Here is a 24,513-nt window from a genome sequence, read left to right as displayed (position 1 = left end):
GTTGCTCTTAATCTCTTACTTGAATCGTATAATATATACCAGCACGTCGTATGTTTATGTGTTTTCTAAATATATGATGGTATTATATTAGTAGGTGATAATAAGATAATGTTGTTAAGTTAATATATAAAGTAAAATTATATTTATTAAAGATAGAATAAAATGTATTAATAAAAATGAGAGAATAACTATTAATAATTAAAAAAAAAGATAATAACAGAAATAGACGATTTTACAAAAAAACTTATAAAAGTAATGGTTAATTTTTAAAAGTTTAATAAATAATTATATTTTAAAAAATAAAATTGATATTTAAAAGTATAAACAAAAAATAAAAAAACTCTTTATATATTATTATAAATAACTTCTGTTATTTACTTATTCCATTGAAAGTGCATGCTACCTAGATGGAAAGCATCAACGTTACATTCAATGTTTGTTCCTTTTACTTCACCATATGTCAACTTTGAGTTAATTAGGTGTATGGTTTATGGATACATGTATGATGTATCTAACATTATTATATACGACAATAGAATTAATCTAAAATATATTGAATGTAATAAGTACAATATCAAAAAATTAAAAAAAAAATCATAAAGTATAAAAAATGTATAAATTTAAATTTAAACTTAAAAATTAAAATTAAAAGTTTATTTCTTCAATATTATTAAAAATGAATAAATTATAAATCTTGCTCATCATAAATTTCTCTTGATTATTAAAAAATCGGTGTTAATTTCATTACTTTCTTAATCATCAAAGAATAATGGATTCTTGAAGGATTATAAAGTTTTTTTTTATAACTTTAGATATAATTTTTGGTAAAAAAAACCTTAAAACTTTATTATTTTATTCTTGTAACTTCCATAAAAAAAATAAAAAATTACTCTATTTAATAACTTTGTCAATTTTGTCAACATAATATTTATAAAAAAAAAAAAATCATTTTCTGTAACAACACTATACCAGAGGACAGAAGATGTGTTGGAATATAACATATGATGGCAACGGGAAACTACTTTTGGTCTCTGATATAACGCATAGTATTTTGATGTTCAAAATCATTTTGCATTCTTAATGTAAAATACATGCATGAAATTAACTTGGTACCAAAGTCACCATCAAAATCGTGAAATGGAGACTATTACACTACACATGTCAGTATCTCGAAGGTAAACCACAAACAACATAAGAAAAAGAAAAAAACACATTGTAGATGGCATCAATATACACGTTATTTACTTTGAGGATCTAAAATAATATCCTCTAGCATAAACCTAGGCCTATAGTCCACCAAATATCCAATGTATAAATTAGCAACATTAAAAAATGGTAAGCCTGCATAATACCTGATCACAACAGCAACAGAAGTTGTATGAGAGGAGCCATAAAAATATCACGGAGAGAGCTCTTGCACTGTGGAAAGGCTGGGTTGCCATCCCAAACTCCACTGTGATCTTCTCTTAGGAAGAGGTGGAGAAAATGGTTTCTTCATTATTATTCCTTTTTTTCTTGAATAGTTTGTTGACTTAACCTTTGCAACATAAAAATCCTTTGCAAAGCAATGAACTTCCTCCACATCCCCTCCACATAGAGACACATTCATCTCTACATCCACTTTCTTTCCTCCTTGCCCATTAGCCTCTTTAACTTCATCATTCTCATGGCCTGCTACAACATTTTTGTCATTCTCTTTCCTAATGATGTTTGGTTCCAATGTTACCACCCCATTGTGCTCTTTGGTTTCGGCTTGCTGATGACGTTTACGCTTCAGCTTCTCCACCTTTCTACATGAGATTATGACATACTTCTGACCAGGTAGTAAATGCTCTTCAGGCCTTAGAACTGAATGATGAGGAGCAGTGAAGACTTGTGCTCTTGCAACACACATTCCGGGGTATTTAGTCATCAACACAGATGCTGGAAATGCATGATGATATATCTCTTGTTGTCCACCCTCATGAACTATCCTCACATATGGATCCTTTGTTTGCAAATCAACCTCAAGAAATGTCTTGGTTCCTCTCGCTTTGTTCTTTGTTGGATTTTTATCAGTGTTCTCCACTAGGCCTAACGAATGCACAACACGCTTCAGCATAGCGTGGTGCAACTGAATGTTGTGCAGTCAAAATGCTTCATCCTCGCCACAGTATGTGGAATTATATTATGGCTTGAATGAATGAGAATAAGTGAAATACCCTTTAAATATTATGTACTATTGGCGACTTTTGTTTCTTATGGCCGGCTGTGTATTATTACTTGATATTTTCACCACACGAGAGTGATGAAAACGAGGCTTTGTATGTTCGAAATTAACTCCTGACTTGATGCTGCACTAGGCACATTCTTGTATTAGGAACTTGCTGCTGAAAACCTGGCTACCTCGACATTTTCTCATGACATAATATTCTGAGGGAGGAAGCAACATTTGAAAGTAAATAAAATAAATATCTGTCACAGAAAGACGATGCCAAGTTTGTTCAAGGTTGTTCCACAGATAAGAAATCACCAAGCTGTTGGACTCGTCGTATATATATGTAAAGGAATTTTTGTTGCTTAGATCAGCCTGAAGATTCTGCTGCCTTGTTGATTTCTCCACAGGAGACATGAAAAGCTAAAAATTGTTGCAATAATCTCTTAACATGAAAAGTTCTCCATTTTTTGAAAACTCAAATTTTATAGATTTCAATATATTATGAGTACAAAGTGTCATGAAACAGGGGCAGGTGGTATTTTTCAAAGAAAATGTCATCAAGAGTTAAATAATTAAATTACATGTATAAAATGAACAATCTATATGGTTATCGGCAGTGTCATCTGACGATTCTCAGCATCTTGACTATGAATGCCGCCAATAACATAGTTACGTTTGCCTTTGAATCTGCCTTGGAACCTGATAGGGTGAAATCTTTCAGAAGCCGCTATGGATTTTCAATAAACTTCTGCAGCTTTCTTCTTTGCTGAACTTTTCCAATTTTCTTGTATGGTACTATAAATACATTGATCAGCAACAAGGAAAAAAATAGTTGCTGTCTCACTGTACTGGCTCTAAATTGAAGCCAGAAGAAAGATAAAATATCTGCTTTTGAAACCCAAATCATGCCATGGCGTCAGCCTGTTTCCTAGTTAACCGTGCATACAAACCATCTCTTAAGAGAAGTTCCCTGTGACTTCCAATCTGCATGGACAGATGTCAATGAAAAATTCTGCTTCCAATAATGGCAAATAAAGGTTGTGAAAAAAAGAAGCATCGGCTATTATTCAAACACTTAAGTCCTAACAGTTTCAATAATGCACGGGATGTTTAAGAAGTCTTATTCTATGAATTTACAAAGAGAAACGCTGCCTATGTAAGCCATAGTACCGACAGCTGTGCCACCCTTCAGTTCAGATCATTTACCAACCAATGATGATCATCCAACACAGATCCATAATTATGAACAAATTGGTCGAAATCAGGTGATGGATCATTATTATAATTAAGATAAAAAGAAAACTTCACATCACAAAAATAAGATAATCCTTTCACTCTATGCATTTGCATCTTAGCAGGACTAACTTTTTTTACATTACCATTTCTTAGTGGTTGTTCAAAAGGAGTAGGTAGCAAGGGTGGTAACATTAATTTAACAACTTGATTGGACTGATTCTGGGAAGGAGTAAGACAGAGATGATATTGGGGAATAACATCGAATAGGTTTAACAGCAGGCGTATGTCTATCCTTGTATAATTTTGCTGAAGCCATTGCTCTCAATATTGAAGGCCACTGAAAAAGCAATTTTACGAGGCCTCATCCGTCAACCTATTTGATCTATTTAGCTAATGACATGAATTTAAGATAATACTCAGAGATTGTATCAATTTGTAGTAGTTTAAACAACTTAGTCATCAGGCAATTACAAGGGGAGGGTTTCTAAAGCTCACATTAACTTTGTCCACGAACAAACTACAAGGAGTTGTTAGGGCATCTAAAACCAAGAGAAAATGTCCTTCTCAAAATGAATTGCAACAATGTCGCTCTCTCATCATTGGGCGTATGTTGTGAATCGAAAAACTTCTCTAACTTGAAAATCCACTCTAGTCTAGGAGGTTCCGATCAAGTGGAGGCTAGGAATGGTAGATAAACAGTCTTGTCCCTATAAATGGTCTTTTTCCAGTCTTGGAAACAACCTTTCTGACAAACAATGGCTCAGCCTAAGCTAAAAAGAAGTATGGGAACAATTACTGCTTCATGGTCCTAGCCTACGATGATATCCATCACGATCTCGCACAAGAGTTTGAAGAATCAAATTCATAATCACAGTACATAACTTTCCAACCTAACCTTTTGTATGAGTTTTTCAATGTTAGAAATTTTAGAGCATTCAAAATGAATCAGTAGTTTACCAACCTCAACAATTTGACCACCATCCATCACCACAATCCTGTCAGCTGCTTGTATGGTAGAAAGCCTGTAAGGCAGTCCATACACTTCAAAACTAATAGTCGGAACACCACTTAATTCAGTTAATTGACACTGACAAGAAAATTATCACCTGTGTGCAATGACTATGACACTCCTGGTTGCAGAATCACTTCTCACAGATCGAAGTACACCCTACATATTATGGAAACTGAAGGATCAATATCTTTGCAATCTTTAGTTAAATATTTAGCATGGAATCTGGCTTCTAGTAATTTCAGTGGCCCACCTTGACATTATGCTCACTTTCAGCATCAAGTGCACTGGTGGCTTCATCAAGGATCAATATTTTTGGGTCCCTAAGAAGGGCCCTAGCAATAGCAATTCGCTGCTTTTGTCCTCCACTTAACAGATCATCATCAACAAGTGTCTCATAACCATTGGGAAGTGCTGAGATAAAGTCATGGGCATAGGCTTGCTTTGCAGCCCATTCAATATCCTCATGCTTTACATCTCTACATCCATATTTGATGTTTGAACTAATATCCATTCGGAAGAGTTTGGGTTCCTGTACAAACAAATTTTGGTAAGAGAAAGGAAATATATATTCTCTGAATTTTAACTAGGCTGGAGACATAAACCTGGCCCACAAATCCAATTTTCTCTCTCCACCACATGATGTCCAAGTCTTTAATAGGGGTATCATCTACCAAAATCTGCAACAAAACTTTGTGTCATGATTATATTAAAGGAACGTACTATCAGCTCTAAAAACACTGCCAGGCAGCCTAACTGGTAATAGGTGCTACATATATAATTCTAATTCTATGAAAGAAATCTCTAGTCAATATCCATTCTCAGAAAGCAGGAAATGAAAAAACAGTAGTTCTCTCAGAACTTCTTGTTGTCTAGAGATTAATCAAATTATGTCATGTGAACTATCAAATGAAGAGATGGTCATCTTACTAGGGCAGAGAGATAATTTCCTTTTAGCCAAATGAATAGAGGTAGAAAAAACAAAAACAGTCCCTCTTCTCTTCCATTAATAATAAAATTCAGTATCCTTTTTTCTTTTTCATATCAATTTCTGTAAATCCAATAATTTTTTAAGCCAACCATATAAGTCCACTCGATTCTAATGAGATAAACGAACTCTACCTGACCACTTGTAGGCTCATAGAGACGGAGCAAAAGATTCACCAATGTGCTTTTTCCACTACCGCTAAGTCCAACCTATGACACAAGTCAAAGGAAACGGCAGATTATCTCATCCATAGTGCATGGAAAGAATGAATTGAAGAGATGAGATGCGGTTTCTTACTATTGCAACCACCTCACCAGGATGGACTGCAAAGCTAACATGTTGCACTACAGATACCTGTTACAATATCTGCCATTACTTAAGCCAGTATACCTCACAAATAACATTGACAATCTTAATCCCACATAGATGCACAGTCAGATTAAATAATTTCAGTTTATTTTTAAAATTCAATCAGCATATTTTTCTATTGAACATGATTTTCTTAAATGTAAGTCGCTGTACAACTTCATTGCATACATGCACAAGTTCCAGTCATACACTACTATAAAGAGAACAGTTTATGCACCCACTTTGTTTAGGGGAGGGGTGTGCCTAAAATCTCAGCAGTGAACTTTTTTATTCCTATTGTAGCAGGATTCATCCTTCAGTGAAGTAACTGAGGAACACTGACGGAATCAAATAGCTTCAACTCTAAAGTAAAGTGAAGGTGTGAGAAATAAAGATCTACCGTTGGCCTCGAAGGATAGTGAAAAGATACATTTAGAAACTCAATACGCCCCATTAACCTCTGCAACTTTATACCTGAAACAAAGTTACACCCAAACTTCAATATAGTCAAATTAAAACAAACAAAAAGTTATGCAGGAATTCATTATGTTTCACTTTCTCTAGTTATTTATTCATCGATGTAATGTTGTTGGTAGAGGAATAACAATAGATGCACATGCTGTAGTTGAATAATAAATTGGGAGCGGCACATGACATAACTGCAGGAAACTGCATTTGATGACCCAGTCAGTTCACTACAGGCGTAGCTAGTTTTTCTTAACACAAAAATCCTATATTGCTTACGATGACCACCATTGTCAAGTAAGTATCACTGCAAGTATCTACAGTTTTAAAACAATTATAGTTGGTATAAGGGTGAGCATCCTTATTCCTCAGAGTAAACTACAAAGTTTGCTTATTGCATAGTTTGATGAAATCATAATTTATCTCTCACATTTCTAAGGAAAATATCCATGCTCAGTGTACAAGTAGAATAAGAATTGAACATGCAAGGACTAGCCAGTCTCTGGATAGGTGATGACTTGAAAAAACAAAAAGAAGCACAAAAAGGACTAAGCTAATATGAAAGGTGTTTATTCAAATGAAATATTTGAGTCCAAAAACACTTGCCTCTTTCCGTGAATTGGCTGCTAGGGGAGAGATCCATTAAATGGAATACTTTTTCACTAGCTCCAACTGATTGCATCAAATTGGATATATTGTCTCCTACCCACCAGGTAGAGTAGATTAACCATTCACTGTATAGAATAAACTTGGTAAGTTTCTCAGCTGTGATATGACCCGCAAGAATAGACATTCCTCCAAATAGCACAGCAATGACCTATAAGATTTTATGTTTCAATAAGAGAACAAGTCAATTATAAAGGTTAACTAAACTTCAAACGTTTATTGATTACTAATTCTAGCAAGCTTTCTTCCAACAACAAGATTGCAGGCTTAAAAGGAAAAAATAAAAATAAATAAATAAATAAAATGGATAAATATATGATTTTAGAAAACCTTAGCTATACCTGAGTTGAATGATAAAGGATGTTAAAGTTAAAATTCCAAACTCCATAAGCAGCACTTTGACGCAAGCTGATGTCAGCTAATTTCTCTAGCCACCAATTATACCTGTAGATAGAAATGGACAGCATGTGTGTGTTATGGCAGAGAAATAACTGGAATACAAAATAATAAATGACATAATTGTGATAGGATCATCACCTTCCATATTCTTCTTCTTCGGTTCCATAAACTCGTACAGTTCTAATAAGAGAGAATGTCTCTTGAGCTACCTATGAGAAAAGTTGTTACTACAATTGAATTTAGGAAATATAAAGCAAATTATAGTATAATACAAGATATCTTATTCTACATCATTTGCCGAAGCAGTGACTTCTTGGATCAACCTTGCTGCCTTTTTCTGGTAACTACACAAAAAAAAAATATGACCAAATCAATACCAGTAGGATAAAGGAAACACGAGGAGAGCGGAAGAAGCCTGCAAGGGATCTTAAAAGCATTGAAATTTCGCTTTTACAAATTTATAAATATATCAAATCCTCAATAACACCATTGTAGCAGATTTTGGGGAGAAGGCAGAGCCCTTTAGCTTTTACAGAGACATTTCTTGAGATGAGAATTATTTATTTAGAGTCTACTAATTGATTTAATTAAGAAAAATTCAACATGATTAACATTGATCCACATTCTGGTTGATATTTTCATCATCAAGCATGCTGCCTGAACTAGTCAATGGCAGGAAACTACAAATGAAAAATAAAGTGTTTTTGAAAGGATGAATTTGAAGAAAATTAACCATAAGTTTACCTTCCATAGCGTAACATAACTGCTGCTAATATGGAGCATATCACCAATGTACATAAACCAAGTGGCCAAGATAAAATCAACAAGTAGATTAATGAACCTCCACCCTAACAAGATGAGAAAAAACAATTAAAGCTTCTAATATGTGAGGTGAGTTTTACTTGCATTACATCTATCAAAACTAAATCAACCTGAAGAAAGTTGCGCAATATCAAGTTAAGATCATTTCCAATAACTCTTGACACTTGTTGACAATCAGCCCCAAGCCTACTTGTCAAATCACCTACCGTTTCATTGTCAAAAAACGATATATCCTACAATAAGGAAACTGCTGAATGAGTTAAATCATATACCAAACAAAGGAAATAAATGAATGCAGCAAGAGAATCAGTTACTAAGTGCAGGCAAACCTGCAGTAGAAGAGAAGAGTATAGAGTTTCTCTCATTCTCTTAACCTGCACATATTTCCAAGTTTGAAAGGTCACTTACACTCAAGAGTTGAAGAAAACAAAAAAGTCAAAGCATCAGGAACGGGGAAGCTACAGCATGGCCACTGCTGAAGCACATGGTCTTAATTTGATAACTGCAGTTCTTATTCCATTATGCTCTAAAGGATTTTACATGGACCACAGAATCCCCATCCCCAAATATCAGACAGATAAACTCACCAGAATCATGTTTGCAATGCCAAAACAGCAACCTCGTATCCCACTGAAGCACAGGAAAATGCTTGTTACGAATACTCATATATCGCCGGTAACATAACAAGTTTCAAATGACACAGAACTAAGAGCATCATTGAACGTAACAAAAAAAATTTCAATTTTAATAGCATGCTGTACAAGTTTATAACTACTAGCTTCTCGGTAAACCGTGAAAAGCCACTCGAATGTGGAACCAACCACACAAGCTTAAAGTCAAACATCAGCTTTATGATTGGGTTAACGATAAAAGGATTAAAGAGCAAATCCATTGCGTTTTCTTATGGAAGGTTCTTTCAGCACCAGCAGTTAAGACTCACAAATGAAAGAAAAAGAAAAATCATATCACTTTCAGCAAGTAGAAGGGAGATTCGACCATACAAGATTTTGACCTGCATATTCCCGAAGTCACGCACAACAGAACCAACAAGCGCACATTCCGATGAAAAACAGCAAGGTCCGCACCCTGTGCCGAGAAGATGGACGCCGTTAAGAAATGCGGAATAGAAATCTCCGAAACCTGAAACCCACGTAGAAAAAGCTCACAACTTTGACCCCACCTTGGAACCACGCAAAATGGGCACAAAACCGAATAAAAAAAACAGCAAAGAAAAAAAAAAAGGTACTCACAGCAGCAACAATGAGAGCAGAGAAAGCAGCGATGATGACCCATCTGTCACGCGCGACAAGCTCCCACATTTTGCCTAGCGCGCGCCACACGGTCACGGGCTGCGCCACCAGCTGAACGTCGACGTCATGAGAGAAGTCCCACCACCGCCCGCCGGGAAGTATCGACGGTAAAAAGTCGAGCCATTTACGAATCCTCTGAAGTAACTCGCCGGCGTAGACTTGTTCTGTGGAAGCTTCTGGAGTGTTATGAACGGAGACTCCGTTGATGGAGGCGCACTTGAGAGTCGGTGATGCTAGAATGCGCCGGGGAAGAAGAATTGGCCCTGCAGTGAGAGAGGCGCGCTTCTGAGAGGGTGCGATTAGAAGGTTGTTGTTGTTGTTGTAGTGGTGGCGAAGGATTGGAGGAAGTGAAGATGGTGGGGTGCGAGCGAGTAGAAGAGGCATGGTGGTGAAGAGCGTGGGAAGAGGAAGATGGGGTTGGGATAACGGTGGGAGCTTGAGAGGAGTGTGTATATTGTTGTGGACCATGTATGGAGAACAGAGAAGAGGGAAATCAAATGGTTACGGTTGCTTCAGCTTCAGTCTTGAATATACTTGTTCCTTAGCTTCACCACAAACGCACGCCATCAAACGACGCCGTTTACCATCGTGATTTTTTTTTTTTCTTGCTATGCATACAACAGTGTTTTATTCACATTTTTCTTTGATTCCTTGTTCCTGTTTTAACTGTATACGTTAAAGATGTGCACATTTTTTTATTATTATTGTTTAACATTGAAATGCAAGAAATTAGTCAAAAGAAGTGTCTACAAATAATGTTTTTACTAGCGTTCTTTGTGTTAATGAGGCGTGCACAATTCCATACCTGGTGGAGTTACCTTTGGGATTCCTTAAACATCATTCAATGGCTTACGTTACTCGGAAACAAATCACAAATCACAAGTCTCCACTTTTCTGACCATTTGGAAGTCAACAAGATCTTCTTGTCTCATTGGATTGCAATTGAGTTATATGTTATGTAATTCTTAACATTTTTATTTGGTTTAATTGTAGAGAAATTTTTTGTTTTCGTTATAAAATTTCAATTAAATCTTTAATTTCTAAATTATTTTAATTGAATCCTAATTTTTTAAAATCCCTTCTAATCTTGGAAAAGACACTTGCTCCCGCACAACACCTTGGTCTTCTTGCCTTTCACAACAATGTATCTATTCAACACTCACAATTTTCAGAGTTTACCTTTTGAATTGTTCTTGTTCTAGATACCATATAAAATCATAGAGTTGCTACACGTGGGATACAGAAAAGTTCCCCTATCTCATTGGTCGAAACCAACAAAAATACAAAGCATTTATATGAAAACATAAATTGAAAAAACTAATGAAACAACACATAACTGTCATAACAGACAACATACATTTTGACTTAACTTTAACAACTATAACCTTTTTATTTTACTTCTTTTCATGCTTTGTAATTTTCTTTTCTTTTAAATTTTATATTGATTAATTAAATTTCAAATTTATGAAAAACAACAATCGAATCTCTATTAAACATTTTTTAATATTAATTTTTTTATGATATACTACTAAGCTAAAAAATATATCTTCAATGGAGTTTTTATTATTTAAGTTTAAATATTATTTTAGTCTAATTTGTTCAATTTGATCCCCATTTTTTTATGCGTTTAATTTGGTTTTTGATTTGCTAAATTACGTTCAATTTCATCATTTTCGTTGACACCATTTTAATTGATAATGACAAAGTGCACAAGGCTGACATGATTCACGTTAAGCGAACTGCTTATAGTTGTTTGTGTTTTGTTCAAATTAGTCCAAATTTTAGTTAAATTTGTTCAATTTAATCATATCTTCCACTTCATTACCCTCAACACTACCACCACCACCATTATTGTTGTTGCCACCACCACCAACACCAAACTAAATCCACCTCTACCAGCCTACAATCACCGTCACCACAACTACAACCACCTGCACACTAGAAACAATGTCACTACCAAACCAAACCCACAACTACCACATTAAAATAACATCCATCACCACAACTACCATGCAACTACCAACACAATCACCACCACCACTACCATCACTATCGAACTTAAATCACATTCACCACTATTACACTAAACCCACTAACAATAACACTCACGGTGGTAGGGTTTTACTGTGATGGTGGTGAATGTAATTTTAGTGTGGTGATGTGGTTGTGTTGGTGGTGGTGATTGTTTTTATGTGGTGATGGTTGTAATAGTTTTAGTGTGGTGGTGGTTGTGGTTGTAAGGTAGTAGTGATGATTTTAGTTTGGTGGTGGCGATGGTGGCAACGATAATGGTGGTGGCAGTGGTAAAAGGTCATGGAGGGTGAGGGTAACGAAGGAGTGATGGTGAGGTGGTAAAGGTTGAGGATAATGAAGTGGAGGACATCACTAAATTGGATAAACTTAACTAAAATTGGAACTTATTTTAACCAAACACAAACAATCATAATTAAAGCAGTACATGTAATATGAATAGTGTCAGTCTGTACACTATGTCATTCTCAATTTAAATTACGTGAATGAAAAAAACGAAATTATACATAATTTAGTAAATCAGGGACAAATTGAAAGAAAAATTTTATCAAATTGAATAAATTAGATAATAACATAAACCAAAATAATATTTAAACCTATTATTTAATTATTTTAATATAATGTCGTGACACTTAATTTTTTGACGTGGTTATTACCGAAGCATTCGACAAATACATTACAAATTAGTTAAGAAAAATTTAAATGAAAAATACACAATTAAAAATATATATGTTGTTAGGATTTAATAAAATGTAAAAATTTAATAAAAACTCAATGAAAAATTATTAAATTTATCGGAATCTTGAAACTTAATTAAATCTTTCATATTTTACCATTTTGTTTACCTCTTTTATCTACCATTTTATTAAATTTTTAAAAAATAGCACGGCAAAAACTTATTTCTTAAGATTCTGATGTAGGTTTTTTTTTTTTTTTGTTTACATAGATAAATTGCCAAAAAACGAATAATGAGATGAACAAGAATTTTTTTTGTTAACTACAATAATACGTATTTCGTGTACTGATGTTCCACGAGCAAGGGCTAGGGCTACGATGACACATGCATTCGACAAGTTCACAGACTTATAAAACGAAAAGGGCAAAAAAATAATATTTGAAAATAAGGGGGTGAGAGTAAAATATGGCTGTAGAATGTAATAATAGCCTATTTTGTAAGGCCCACTAAGTCTTAGTAACAAAAGCCCAACAAACTCCAAACCCTAGGAGTAAAGATGTAAAGCTCCACTCAATAAATCTTGCCTATCACCAAACCCTAGCTCGTGCGGCCGAAGACAGAGAGCAGAGCAATGACGACCAGATTCAAGAAGAACAGGAAGAAGCGCGGCCACGTGAGCGCCGGTCACGGTCGTATCGGAAAGCACCGTAAGCACCCTGGTGGTCGGGGAAACGCCGGTGGCATGCACCACCATCGGATCCTGTTCGACAAGTACCATCCTGGTTACTTCGGGAAGGTGGGAATGCGATACTTCCACAAGCTCCGCAACAAGTTCCACTGCCCCATCGTCAACATTGACAAACTCTGGTCTCTCCTGCCCCAGGAGGCAAAGGAAAAAGCTCTAAAATCCAAGGACACTGCCCCTCTCATCGACGTCACACAGCATGGATACTTTAAGGTCCTTGGGAAAGGCGTCCTACCCGAAAACCAGCCCTTCGTTGTGAAAGCCAAGCTTATTTCGAAGATCGCCGAGAAGAAGATCAAGGAAGCTGGTGGCGCTGTTGTTCTCACCGCTTAGGTCTAATCAGTTTTTTAATTTTGTCATACATTGCAAGTTAATGTGTTATTTTCGTTATGTTTCGGATATTTATTTACATTATATATTGCAAGTGATATATTGTGCTTTTAATTTGGTGTTTTCGGATTTAGGTTAATTAAAGATTTGTGCCAAAAGTTTGACCTAAAATCTTATGAACTTGCTTTAGCTAATTAGAACATTTATAGAATTAATTATAGCTTGCTTTGTGGAGTTGTGATATCTGGTCTTGTTTTATCAATTGGGCTGCTCGGTTACTGTGTTCTACGTGCATAATGATTGATGGGATGAATTGCAATGTCGTTGAGCGAGTTATTTTTGTTTTATGATGTGGGATTCTGAATCGGTGTAAATGTTTGTGATACATTACTGCAGCGTGGTTAAATTTGTAATTGAATATAGTTAGTACCACTATTGTGGGCAAGGCTTTAGAGGGGTAGCAGTTGCAGTCTCTTGAATGCTGTGTGATACGGCATGCATGTGTTTGCAGAATTTGATTTTTGCAATGCTGTGATACAGATTAATTTCGCAGTTTTAGATTTAGGTTTTTGAAGTCATAGGTTTTATTCCCGTGTTTTCCAGAAACCCTTTGTAGACATTCTTTTGGTGAGGAAAACATCATTGAGAAGTCCCCCAACAAAATTGTTTAACATGTTGCAGATTTTCTGCTGGAATTGGGGTTGAAAATATGATATTTAGAAGTCCAATTTCCTTATTTTGATGAGACCTGTCCTATGTTGGTTTAGACTTCAAAATATTGGTACTGTATTGGAAGTCCAACGTTTATGAGTAATCTATCATACTCAGTCCTTTTAATAATTAATTAATTTTAGAGCTATTACAAGCATCTATCAATTTATTTTGGTTGGTTGGATCTTATGTCACTAAACCATTGTGTAGGGCAGTGTAATTCATAAACTTTGGTCAATTTGGACAGTCTTTACTAAGGAGATCATCCTCACAATTTTCCAAATGAATGATCTTTTCACTTTTCATGTCTACACATTGTTGGTTGTACTCTCGAAAGCAAACATTGAAAACATCTTCATTAACTAAATATAGTACAACCTAATAAGATAACACATATTATTGTTTTTCACATTAAAACAATATCCTTGATACTGTAATTAAATTAACTTTTAACCATACGAGAATCTTCTGCAGTGACCTCCATTCTGTTCTTGAAAGATCTTCTCCAGAATTTTTCTCCTCATAATCAACCACACGACACAAAGACGTCACTTCACTAACAGCACGTTCAAACACACTCCATATTTTGACGAAAACATAGTATTTTATCTAAATAAAACATTTGAAGAGTAAATTAATTAGAAATGCAAGAAATTCAAATTCCTAAAAGTTTGTGAATACCCTATACAAACCGGTAAATCTTTTTTGAGCCGAGTTGAAATGTCATACTTCATCTTATGGTACCAATTCTCGACTGCAATGTTCATGTTTCTTCTTCTGTGTTTTCTTTGTCGTCCCCTACTTTTTGTCCACCCCATGTCTGAACCCTATCTTCGGCACGAGAGGCCTATAATTTTGTGTTACTTCAAATTAATAACTAATTGTTTATATGCTCAAAAGCAATTTTTCATATATAATAAAAAATATTTGAATACTATGGGTTAAATATGTTTTTATCCTTCAACTTGTAGTGAAAATTGGAATTAGTCTTTTGTTAAAAACCTTGAATCAATTTAGTTACTCAATTCGTGAATATAGTCTTTTTAATTAATTTGTATTAGGTTTATTTAATGTTTCAAACACATTTTATTATAATATTTTAGTTTGTTTATAATGTTTAACACATATTCATGCATTTCTAGAAATAAAAATCTGAATTGATTAAATTTTTTTAAGAGGAACTAATTCCAATTTTCACTAAAAATATTAAAGGACAAAAATATATTTAATTGGAATAATATTTTACCTCTCTATTCCAGTTAGTTTTGTAAATCATCACCAAAATAACAATCGTTTGCAGCACAGTCCCTGATATCATTCCTTGCCAGATTCCCTAAAATCCATTCATTCACAACAATAAACAACTCAATACGATAAAAAAAATCACGCAATTATTTCAAAAAATAAATGAGTTTAATACACATAATCTCATTGTTTACCCTAATCCCTCGGTGAAACTTATAACCCAACACGAGACCAAGAGGGATTCCGAAAAGGTAGTAGCATCCGATGTTTACATAAGCAACAAAAGCTTGCCACCCTGCTCCAATGGCAACTCCTGCAAAAAATTGAAAATGTGAGACATGCAATAATCGAAAGGAAAATGGATGGTTCTGTGTTTGAACACATGTTACCTGAAAGAACAGGTTGAACATTGTTAATGACGATGCAAAAACTCAACAATGGTGTGAGCTCCTTCACTAAGTTTTGGACTTCTATGTCGTTTGAAAACAGAGAAGGATACACATCTCGTGTGACCATCAAAACAAAAGCCAGAAAAAGTCCAATCATAATGGAAGTGATCACAGCAACCACCAGAGAAAATAACGCTGTTCTTGGATGATGTGCCCCTAGTTCATTCGATATTCTCACACTGCATTAACCAATTGCATAAATCATGAAATGCATATTTATTTGAGAATTATATATATATAATTCTCAAATATAGAAATATATACTTTAATTTTATATTCACTGGAATAAACGATGAATAAATACCTCTTTAACGGAGAATAATATTTTGACTTAGTATAAAGTAAGTAGTGCGGAGTCAAACCTTGTGGAAGCGTTCATTCCGAAAGAAACCATGATGGTCCACCCTAATATATTCATGCTGCGAAATACAATATAATTAGCTCATTTACTTGGAGATTTAATCTCGTTGTTGATTTTTATAGTTATTTAGTTAAATAAAAAAAAAAATGTCATTCAAAGTAAACGAGAAGACAAGAAAATAGAACAAGCTACAAAGTCAATACATCTAATACCTTGAAAGTATAGCTAATGTTGTAGTAATTGAAAAAAAAAACTATTTAATTTGTTTTTTTTTCAATGTATTTATTTAAGTGTAATTTAATTATTATTTTTTTCAATGGAGGAATGTTATATATTTTTTAAATTCTACAAATTAAGATGCTGAAGAGTATTGATTTTTTTAAACATTTTTCTCTCTTAAGAAATTTTAAAAGTCTCCATCTTCACCAATGACATTCCATTTTCTTTTTCCTTTCATTCTACTTTGGATTGGATCTATAATCTAAAAAAGTTTATGTTTTAAAAAAATATATTTTATTTACTCTACAATAATTATTTTTGTGCATGTAATTCAATGATACACTCTTTTATTTTTTTTTTCTTTTTTTGAATTAACTCATTTTTTCACAAGTAACGATCTTAATCCATTTCTTCTTATTCTTCTTCTTCTTTATTTATGATTTCTTTTCAATGATATTATCTCTTTCGTTATTCAGATAAAATCATTTCAAAAAGTTTTGTAAGTTCTTCTTTCAATTAAAGATGGAAGATTTCTACCATGGGAAAATTTTCAATGTATATAAATGAAAATGCAGAAAATTATATATTTTACATTTTTCATTTCATTTTTAAAAGCAATGATATTTTTTTCCTATATTTTTATAGCATTTATTGCACATGATGGTTTGATTGTATGTTTATCCAACATTAAGTAGGAAAATAAGGTACTACAAAATCATACGAATAAAGAGATAGAAAAAGAAAATGACAATTATAGTTAGTGGGAAATTATCTAGTACAAAACCCTATGAATAAAGAGACAAAAAAAAAAAAAGGTGATAGTTCTATGGAAAAAAGTGATAATTGCAGTTAGTGGCAAATTATCCATTACAAAATCACATTAATAAAGAGATAGAAAAAGTGATGATTGATTATAGAAAGAGTGATAAGTATGGTTAGTGGTTCTGCCACTACTCATTAAAGTTGATAAGCTATAAAGTTTTTGTTTCAATGTTGGATTCAGAATTTGAAGTTTTCTTAATCCCATACCCTTATTTCATTTATTAACTATTCTTAACATTTGTGAAGACAGTGAGTAGGATGGCATAAAATAAAACAAAAGCCTCTTAACCATTTTGAATTAAGTTATTTTTAACATAAGTGTTATTCCAGTTTTATTTTACTTTATATGAGATGAATTATAATATTGTGTTATTTTTTAAGTATTCTGTCAAAAAAATTTATATTATTATAAACTTCATATTTTAACAAATTTTTACTTTTTATCTTATATTTTAAAATGCAAACAAAATATTTTTGTAAACTTTCATGTCACATGCTTTAATGAATATTTTGTAAATACATTTTCAATTTTAAGATTCCAACCGTACAAAATATCTTTATCGAAAATTATTGCATTTTATAAAAGTTAAGACCACTATGAATATTATTGACACCTTTAATTTTAAAAAATTTATTAATAGACTTTAAACAAATCAAATATAAATTTATAATATCATTGTCTTAAAAATTGATTAGAAAATCTTTTAACAATAACATAAAAACCAAATAAAATCAAAGAAAACCCTATAATATAATTATATTAATGATTATTATTATTATTATATTTAAAATAACCTAAAACTCATTTATTAAACTTATAATTTTAGATATAATTGTTAGACATATCCTTAATTTATAGTGACTCACCAGATAGAGAAGGCCCCTAAGTAGATTTTTGCATTTTTGAGGTATCCAGCGAACAAAAGCAGAGCCATAAAGTACCATGTTTCCAAGCTGCATGCATAAGACAAAATATACATAAAAGTAAATATATATTTTTTATAGCAAATATTTTATAACTCAAATTAAATTCTGATGTATTTGACAAAATATAGAGTTTCAGAGATTTTAAATCTATATTGTTTCATTCTCTTAAGTAAATAAAGAAAATACGAACTGAAACTCTTCTTATTGCCAACTTTACTTTTTATTAGTTTCATATCTTTCCAATTTATTTTTATTGGTTTAATATTTATATTTTTTTTAAATGAATTTTTTTTCACCTTGTATGATAAGAAAAAGTATAAAAACAATAAATAATATGATAACAAAATATAAGAGATATTGTAAATGAAATGTTATGTGCTATGATACTTTAAAATTTTCCTCTATGACATGTTTGCTTTTTAAGTTAAAACAGTATGTAGTTTGTTCGGATTAGCGACGAAGACATAATTGTGTCTTCAATTCAATTTAAGTTTAAACTTTTGCAACTAAAAATGAATATGTCTTAATCAACTTTTGTTTTGTCCGTTGTCATATCAAAACCCTTTTTTTCAATTATTCCATAGCATAAATAATAAGAGTAGTGGCATATTGAGAATCTTAATGAAGTATAAAATTATTCGACAATTTATAATGTGATATATATATATATATATATATATATATATAATAGATATTTTTTTTATTTTAATATAATCTTAATTCTCTAAATTTAGAGAATAGTCAAAATGTTATTATGCTATCAATTAGTAAGGTAAGAATTAAGTGTATCTCATTAAATTTCAGGTTAGTAGTTCAATTTTAACTAAGGATTTTATCTATTTTTTTCTCCTTTTTCAATGTTTTGTAAATGAGAGATGTTGTTAGTGCAATAGTTGATATTTAGAGTCTTATTTGAAGTTTTGTTGTTGTATTTTTTTAAGGACACAAGGAAGAAGGTTTTACTATATATGAATATTACATTTAAGTAAGAAAAGTTAGAAAAGTTCATGTTAAAATCTAATTAAGAGTATAATTGTCTAGGTTTGTAAATAATATTGTTATCAAATTAGTAATTATATAGGGGTGGATTTTCTAGTTTAGGATATAAAGTTTTTTATAAAGTTACTAGATGGTAAAGATTTTATGATCATGTAATTATATAAATAATTGAGGAACTCATATTGTTGTAGATGACATCAATGATCTTATAACAAAGGTGATGTAAATCAAGTCACAATTAAATCATGGTATCTAGATAAGTACACTCTTAAAAACAAATAATTGCATCATAACTATCGAGTATAACTCTTACTCTAACAAAAAGCGGTGTGGATAGCTTATGCTTCTATGCTTCTAAAAATACATAACATATATTTCATTGATAATCTAATCAAATAAATAGGACTTTATGGGAAACTAAAGAAAGTTTTTATTATAGCAAACTATTACAAGTGTTATGCGTTTTAATTTTGATAGACTTATTCTATATGATATTTTAAGAACTTAATGCTTAAAGTGTTTTCTATCTAAAGTATATACTTTATACACTTAGTACGTTATGTTGTATATTATTATAATATTATCATTTGGGACAGGTATAAAGTAGTATAAATGAAAAGTTGTATCATCTCTTTCGTTGTCTTATCGGTTTTTTTTTTTCATTTATTTATTAATTTAGGTTAAAACAAATAAAAATATTAAAACTAAATATAATATTATTAAAGTTGTATTTTTATATTGTTTCAGTTTCAATATAATAATAGTAGTTATAATTAATAACAACAATAATATTTTATTATTCTTACAATATTATTTTTCTTTTTTATAAATAATATTATAATTAATATATTATTATTATTACTATGAAATAGAAATGACGAAAAGAATATAATGACTTAAAAAAAGAAAAATAAAATAAATATAAAATGATTTTTCTTTTAAAATATAATATAGTATTATTATATTTGTAATAATAAAACTATTTTGTATTAAAATTTTATAATAATAATTTTTTAGATTAAATATGTTTTTAGTCTCTTAATTTTTAGTCAAAATTGAAATTAGTTATTTTTTAAAGTTTTGATGCAATTAAGTCTTTACACTTTAGAGATGTGTGAATTTAGTCCTTTCAACAATATTGCTTTTAGGTTTATTTAACATGTCAAACACATGAGTGTTTGTATTATTTACATCTTTGATATTTTTGTTAGGATAAAAAATATATTTTGTGCTTATTTATATTATTTTGTTAGAAATAGTTATTATTACAAATAATATTATTATAATACAATTAAAACAGTATGATCAAAGACTTCAATACTTACAATTAAAGTTTTAATTTACATTTTTTTAAACCTTGCTACTTTTAGTATTATGAATAAAAAAAGAAAGATAAAAAAACAAAAAAGGAAAGTGAAAGAGACAAAAGAAACAAAGGGGAAGGTTCAGGTGAGACTCACCACAACATGACAGCAGAGGCAAGAGATAGACGAAAGAATCCCCAAAGATTGCCAAAAGCTTCCCATGAAAACCCCTTCCACGCCGCCCCACACCGGCCACTCAGCACATACCCCAACTGAGCCACCACTATGAACCACCACGACCCATTCAGCACCACCGCCGCACCCACCAGACCCCACTCCGCCTTCATAATCAGTAACCAGCTCAGCAGCGGGTGCACCGCCATGGCCACCCCCGATATCGCCGCGATCACGATCACCTTGCTCTGCGTCTGCAGGAACTTCGCCACCGGAAAATTCAGCGCGTACGCAAACAGCTGCGGAAGCATCCATATGGCGAATTTTCCCGCCGCTCGAGATATCTCTGGGTCTTGCCCTATTAGAATCAGAAAAGGTCCTGCGAAGATGTACAGAAAACATAGAACACACGCCGTCATCGAGAGTAGCACCCACGATCTTTGCATGTAAACGCCTAACATGTTAAGCTTTCCTGCGCCCACCGCTTGTCCACACAGCGTTTCCAACGCGCTTCCCATCCCTAGCTGCTCCGATAAAGCGTTTTCATGTAACGTTATACTCTTTTTTCAAACACGTTATAGCATGTAATTGTAACCTAATACCTAACCAACGTAAAAGATTAAAGAGAAAAACACTACAATTTTTACTCTTACTTTTTCACTCAACATTTTTTATACAAGAGTATATACAAGTCACTGAGGTGCCTCCTTCCTTAATCATCCACCACCCAGTAAAGCAAAAGCAAAAGTTGCCCTGTGACTCAGGTTGCTCTCTTTTTATTTTTATTATTTTTTCGTTTTAATGGAAGTTGTGCATGCATGCAAACCTTCCTTTTTTGTGTTACTTTTATTTTTATTATTATGCTTTCTACTTTATTTAATCATTTTTTATTCAGATTTTTTAGATCATTTGTTAAAATATAATATATATATTTATTTTAAGAGTTGGTGCAGGTAAAATTTGACCGGTCTCATTAGAATTTTCAATTCATTAGGTTGTTCTAGTTTGTTGTATTTGTCAATTAGATATTAATTATTAATTAAAAGCTTAAAAACAAAAGTAAAACAAAAAAATCCATGAATTTTTATTTGGTTTAATATATTTCTAATTCATGAATTTTAACGTTAAATTAAAATTCATTTTTGTCTTAAATTTTGATATATTTTTATTATAAATTTTAAAAATGAATAAATATAATTTTTTTAACCCAAATAAGTTAAATTTCTTTTTTATATCAAACACATTTTTAACTAACGTTACAAAAAAACATTAAAATAGTACTCAAATATTAATATAACAACGCGTTTAACATGTTAATTGACTATATTCAAATTTATTTAAAATTTAAAAATAAAAATATATCAAAGTTGTTGGGCAGAACCAATTCCAAGTTTTACGTCGAATCCAAGATACTTACTTAATTCTTTATATTTTTTTTTCATAAAAAATGAAAGTTCAGCACAGTTCTAAAAAAAGTATTACATAAATAATGGTTTAAATTATAATTATCAGTTAAATTATTTAAAGAACATCTCAAAATCAAAATATTCTCATCTGAAGATAAACAAAGAGAAAACATAACAAAATAAGAAGTTTTGAGAGAAAGTGATGCATGCATGCACTTCCATAAGAAACAAAAAAAAAATAATTATAAACAAAGAGAGAAGTCTGTTTGAATATGCAACTTCTGAAAAGCCTTGTTATCCATTTGCCGTAAGTTTTTATTAGTAATTATTATGACTAAAACATGTAGCAGTTTGATATATATATATCTGCAGGACTTTACCAGTATGCCGTAGGAGAAGCCGGCGATGAGGGAGTTCTCGACGGAGACCGCCGTGAGGTCGATCGTGCCGATATGGCCGGCAAAAATTTGAGTGAAGGCGCCGAGGGAGTACTTTGACACAAAGGAGAAGATGGCAGGACCAGCGAGGAACCAGAGCTTCTTGGATTCCAACACGAACTCCCTATAGAAGTCGCCGGGGCCGGTTATAGGAGCCATGTCGGCGGAACCGGCTGTGAAAACGGCGGCGTTTCTTTGTTGTGAACGTGTTTGGGATTCATCGGCAGCGTGTGGTTCAGTGCCATTTGAGTGCTCCATCAATGGGGGGGAGAGAGAGAGAGAGAGAGAGAGAGAAGAGAAGAGAGAGAGATTGTTAAGGTGAAATGGAATGGTCGATAAGTGAATTAGAAAGAGATATAAAGGAAGACAAAGATATCATGTTAGGTTATGCCTATGCATGTAGCAGTGAAGGAAAGTTGTTGCAATAAGATATGATAATAGAATGCATGGAAACACTGTCAAGTCCATGAAATTCTTTTAGATATTGCTAAAACTTTATAACTCTTAATTATATAATTTATTTAAACATTTGGTGAAATAGTTCTAGATTTTTGTACTCCTGTTCCATTTAAATACATACTTCTTTTTATAAAGTTACATCTATAACAATAGTGTTGTTAACACAACTTATTATATATCGAGACGAAAGTATATATAATATCACTAAGAAATTCAAATAAATATATCATATACTAATTTCTTTTTCAACATAAATTATTTCATATTTAAAATTAGTATAATATAAACTTTTTGAACCACTTGGTGATAAAAGGTTTATATATGGTCATCCTTATCCTTATAATGAAGAACTTTTTCCGTAAAGGCAGATGATATTTATGATCACGATTTTTCTAATTAAAAGAATAAATTGCTTAGAATTACTAAATCTTTAAAATGAAACAAAAAAAGTATGTCATATCATTTTAGTCACAATTGTACAGTTGTCCAAATGTCGCCTCTCCCACTAGCTTCCAAACCTAAAACTTTAATGCCACATTTTTCCCATGAATTTCATTTTCAATTTTATTCCAATTTTACAACAATGTTAACTTCAATTTTATTCCTTCATTTTTTAATTATAGTTTAAATATTTAGAGTATTTAGCATATATCCGTTTTTACATTTATTGGAATTAAAAAGTGTGTGTATATATAAAGAGTTATTTTATATTATTAACTTGTTAAAAGCTAATTGATATACGATACAAGAAATTTTTTAAATAATAATCAATTTTAATGATAAAAAATTCTATAGTCATCAATTTACAAAATAAAAAATAATTAGTTACTAAAACAGTTATTATTATGAATAAAAAATTATAATTAATCACTAAATTGGTCACTAATTAATTAAAGACTAATTTAGTAACTAATTTTTTTGTTAGTCAAAACTTTGATAACTAATGTTTAGTGACTAATTTATAAACTAATTTCTTTAGTAGCCAAAATTATGGTAACTAAATTTAAAGAATAATTATAATTTTTTATTTGTAATATTGATTATTTTAGTAACATATAATTTTTTATTTTATGAATTGATATATAAATTTGTCACTATAATGACTAACATTTTCTGTCACTATAATGACTAACGATTTCTTGTCACTAATTAATTATTAACGAGGAATTTTTTTGTAATGTATAATATTTAAGCATATAATAAATCATTGCATTGCCATGTATATGTTTGTACGGTTTAATTGGATTCTGGTTTGTTCAATTTCTTATAAATAATATTGTTTGAAAAAAAGTGAAGTTTCGTTGATTTTATTTAGTTACTGATTAGGTGATTAAGAGAATTTGTTTGACATCAATTAATTTTGTTAATTTTGTTATAACCAAAATGAAAATTTTTTATCCATATAAAATTATGAATTTCCATATTCATTATTTATTCTGTTGGTCCTGGTATTTGTTTCAAAATCTTAGTTCGATCCTCAATTTTGATTGATTTTAATTGGGTTCCTATTGTTGAAAATGTGTAATAATTAGGTTATTTCTGGTAGTGATGTACTAACAACGTTAAATATGTGTCACATGTCAATTCATGATTATTCTGATTTTCTTTTTTAATTGTTTTGTAAATATATTGCTATGTGTCAAGTCAGCATTATGCCATGTGGCAGTGCAGTGTGACATGGTAGTGGTAGTGCCATACATCACTATAAGCACTATGTCATTAACTTAATCTCAATTTAGTCCAAATATTTGTTATTTTAATATCAATTTATTCTCTAT

At 31.7% G+C, this 24,513-nt stretch overlaps 3 protein-coding genes across 5 annotated transcripts; 1 reads left to right on the top strand and 2 right to left on the bottom strand.

Annotated features, from left to right (window-relative positions):
* Positions 1-2,668: 2,668 nt before the first annotated feature.
* Positions 2,669-9,960, bottom strand: LOC114174216 (ABC transporter B family member 26, chloroplastic). 2 transcript variants are annotated; one of them, XM_028059007.1, is made up of 18 exons: positions 9,381-9,960; positions 9,143-9,270; positions 8,718-8,760; positions 8,460-8,504; positions 8,241-8,363; positions 8,053-8,156; positions 7,598-7,652; positions 7,447-7,517; positions 7,251-7,353; positions 6,850-7,060; positions 6,179-6,252; positions 5,728-5,784; positions 5,565-5,639; positions 5,048-5,122; positions 4,696-4,974; positions 4,540-4,601; positions 4,395-4,455; positions 2,669-3,181 (listed from the first exon to the last, which is right to left on the bottom strand). In XM_028059007.1, the coding sequence occupies exons 1-18, from the start codon at positions 9,906-9,908 to the stop codon at positions 3,101-3,103; spliced, it is 2,175 nt and encodes a 724-aa protein (XP_027914808.1). In that variant the 5' UTR covers positions 9,909-9,960; the 3' UTR covers positions 2,669-3,100. The 2 variants fall into 2 exon arrangements, with proteins under 2 accessions (XP_027914808.1, XP_027914809.1); XM_028059008.1 differs by having other exon boundaries at positions 9,132-9,270; positions 9,381-9,881.
* A 2,758-nt stretch (positions 9,961-12,718) lies between these two features.
* LOC114173332 (60S ribosomal protein L27a-3) lies at positions 12,719-13,393 on the top strand. Its single transcript, XM_028057642.1, has one exon. It carries the CDS (start codon positions 12,779-12,781, stop codon positions 13,223-13,225), a length of 447 nt encoding a protein of 148 aa, XP_027913443.1. The 5' UTR covers positions 12,719-12,778; the 3' UTR covers positions 13,226-13,393.
* A 769-nt stretch (positions 13,394-14,162) lies between these two features.
* On the bottom strand, positions 14,163-22,666 carry LOC114173331 (protein DETOXIFICATION 29-like). Of its 2 annotated transcripts, none has more exons than XM_028057641.1 (9): positions 22,220-22,666; positions 20,416-20,957; positions 17,897-17,983; positions 15,990-16,046; positions 15,568-15,806; positions 15,373-15,491; positions 15,180-15,266; positions 14,663-14,780; positions 14,163-14,542 (listed from the first exon to the last, which is right to left on the bottom strand). In XM_028057641.1, exons 1-8 carry the CDS (start codon positions 22,532-22,534, stop codon positions 14,697-14,699), a joined length of 1,530 nt encoding a protein of 509 aa, XP_027913442.1. In that variant the 5' UTR covers positions 22,535-22,666; the 3' UTR covers positions 14,163-14,542; positions 14,663-14,696. The 2 variants fall into 2 exon arrangements, 1 of the variants encoding a protein (XP_027913442.1); XR_003602493.1 differs by having other exon boundaries at positions 14,259-14,542; positions 14,626-14,780; positions 22,220-22,665.
* Between the last annotated feature and the right edge of the window lie 1,847 nt (positions 22,667-24,513).

The sequence above is a fragment of the Vigna unguiculata genome, chromosome 2 (assembly GCF_004118075.2).
Source record: "Vigna unguiculata cultivar IT97K-499-35 chromosome 2, ASM411807v1, whole genome shotgun sequence".
In the NCBI taxonomy this organism is placed as follows: Eukaryota; Viridiplantae; Streptophyta; class Magnoliopsida; order Fabales; family Fabaceae; genus Vigna; species Vigna unguiculata.
This window is presented reverse-complemented; position numbering and strand designations above follow the sequence as displayed.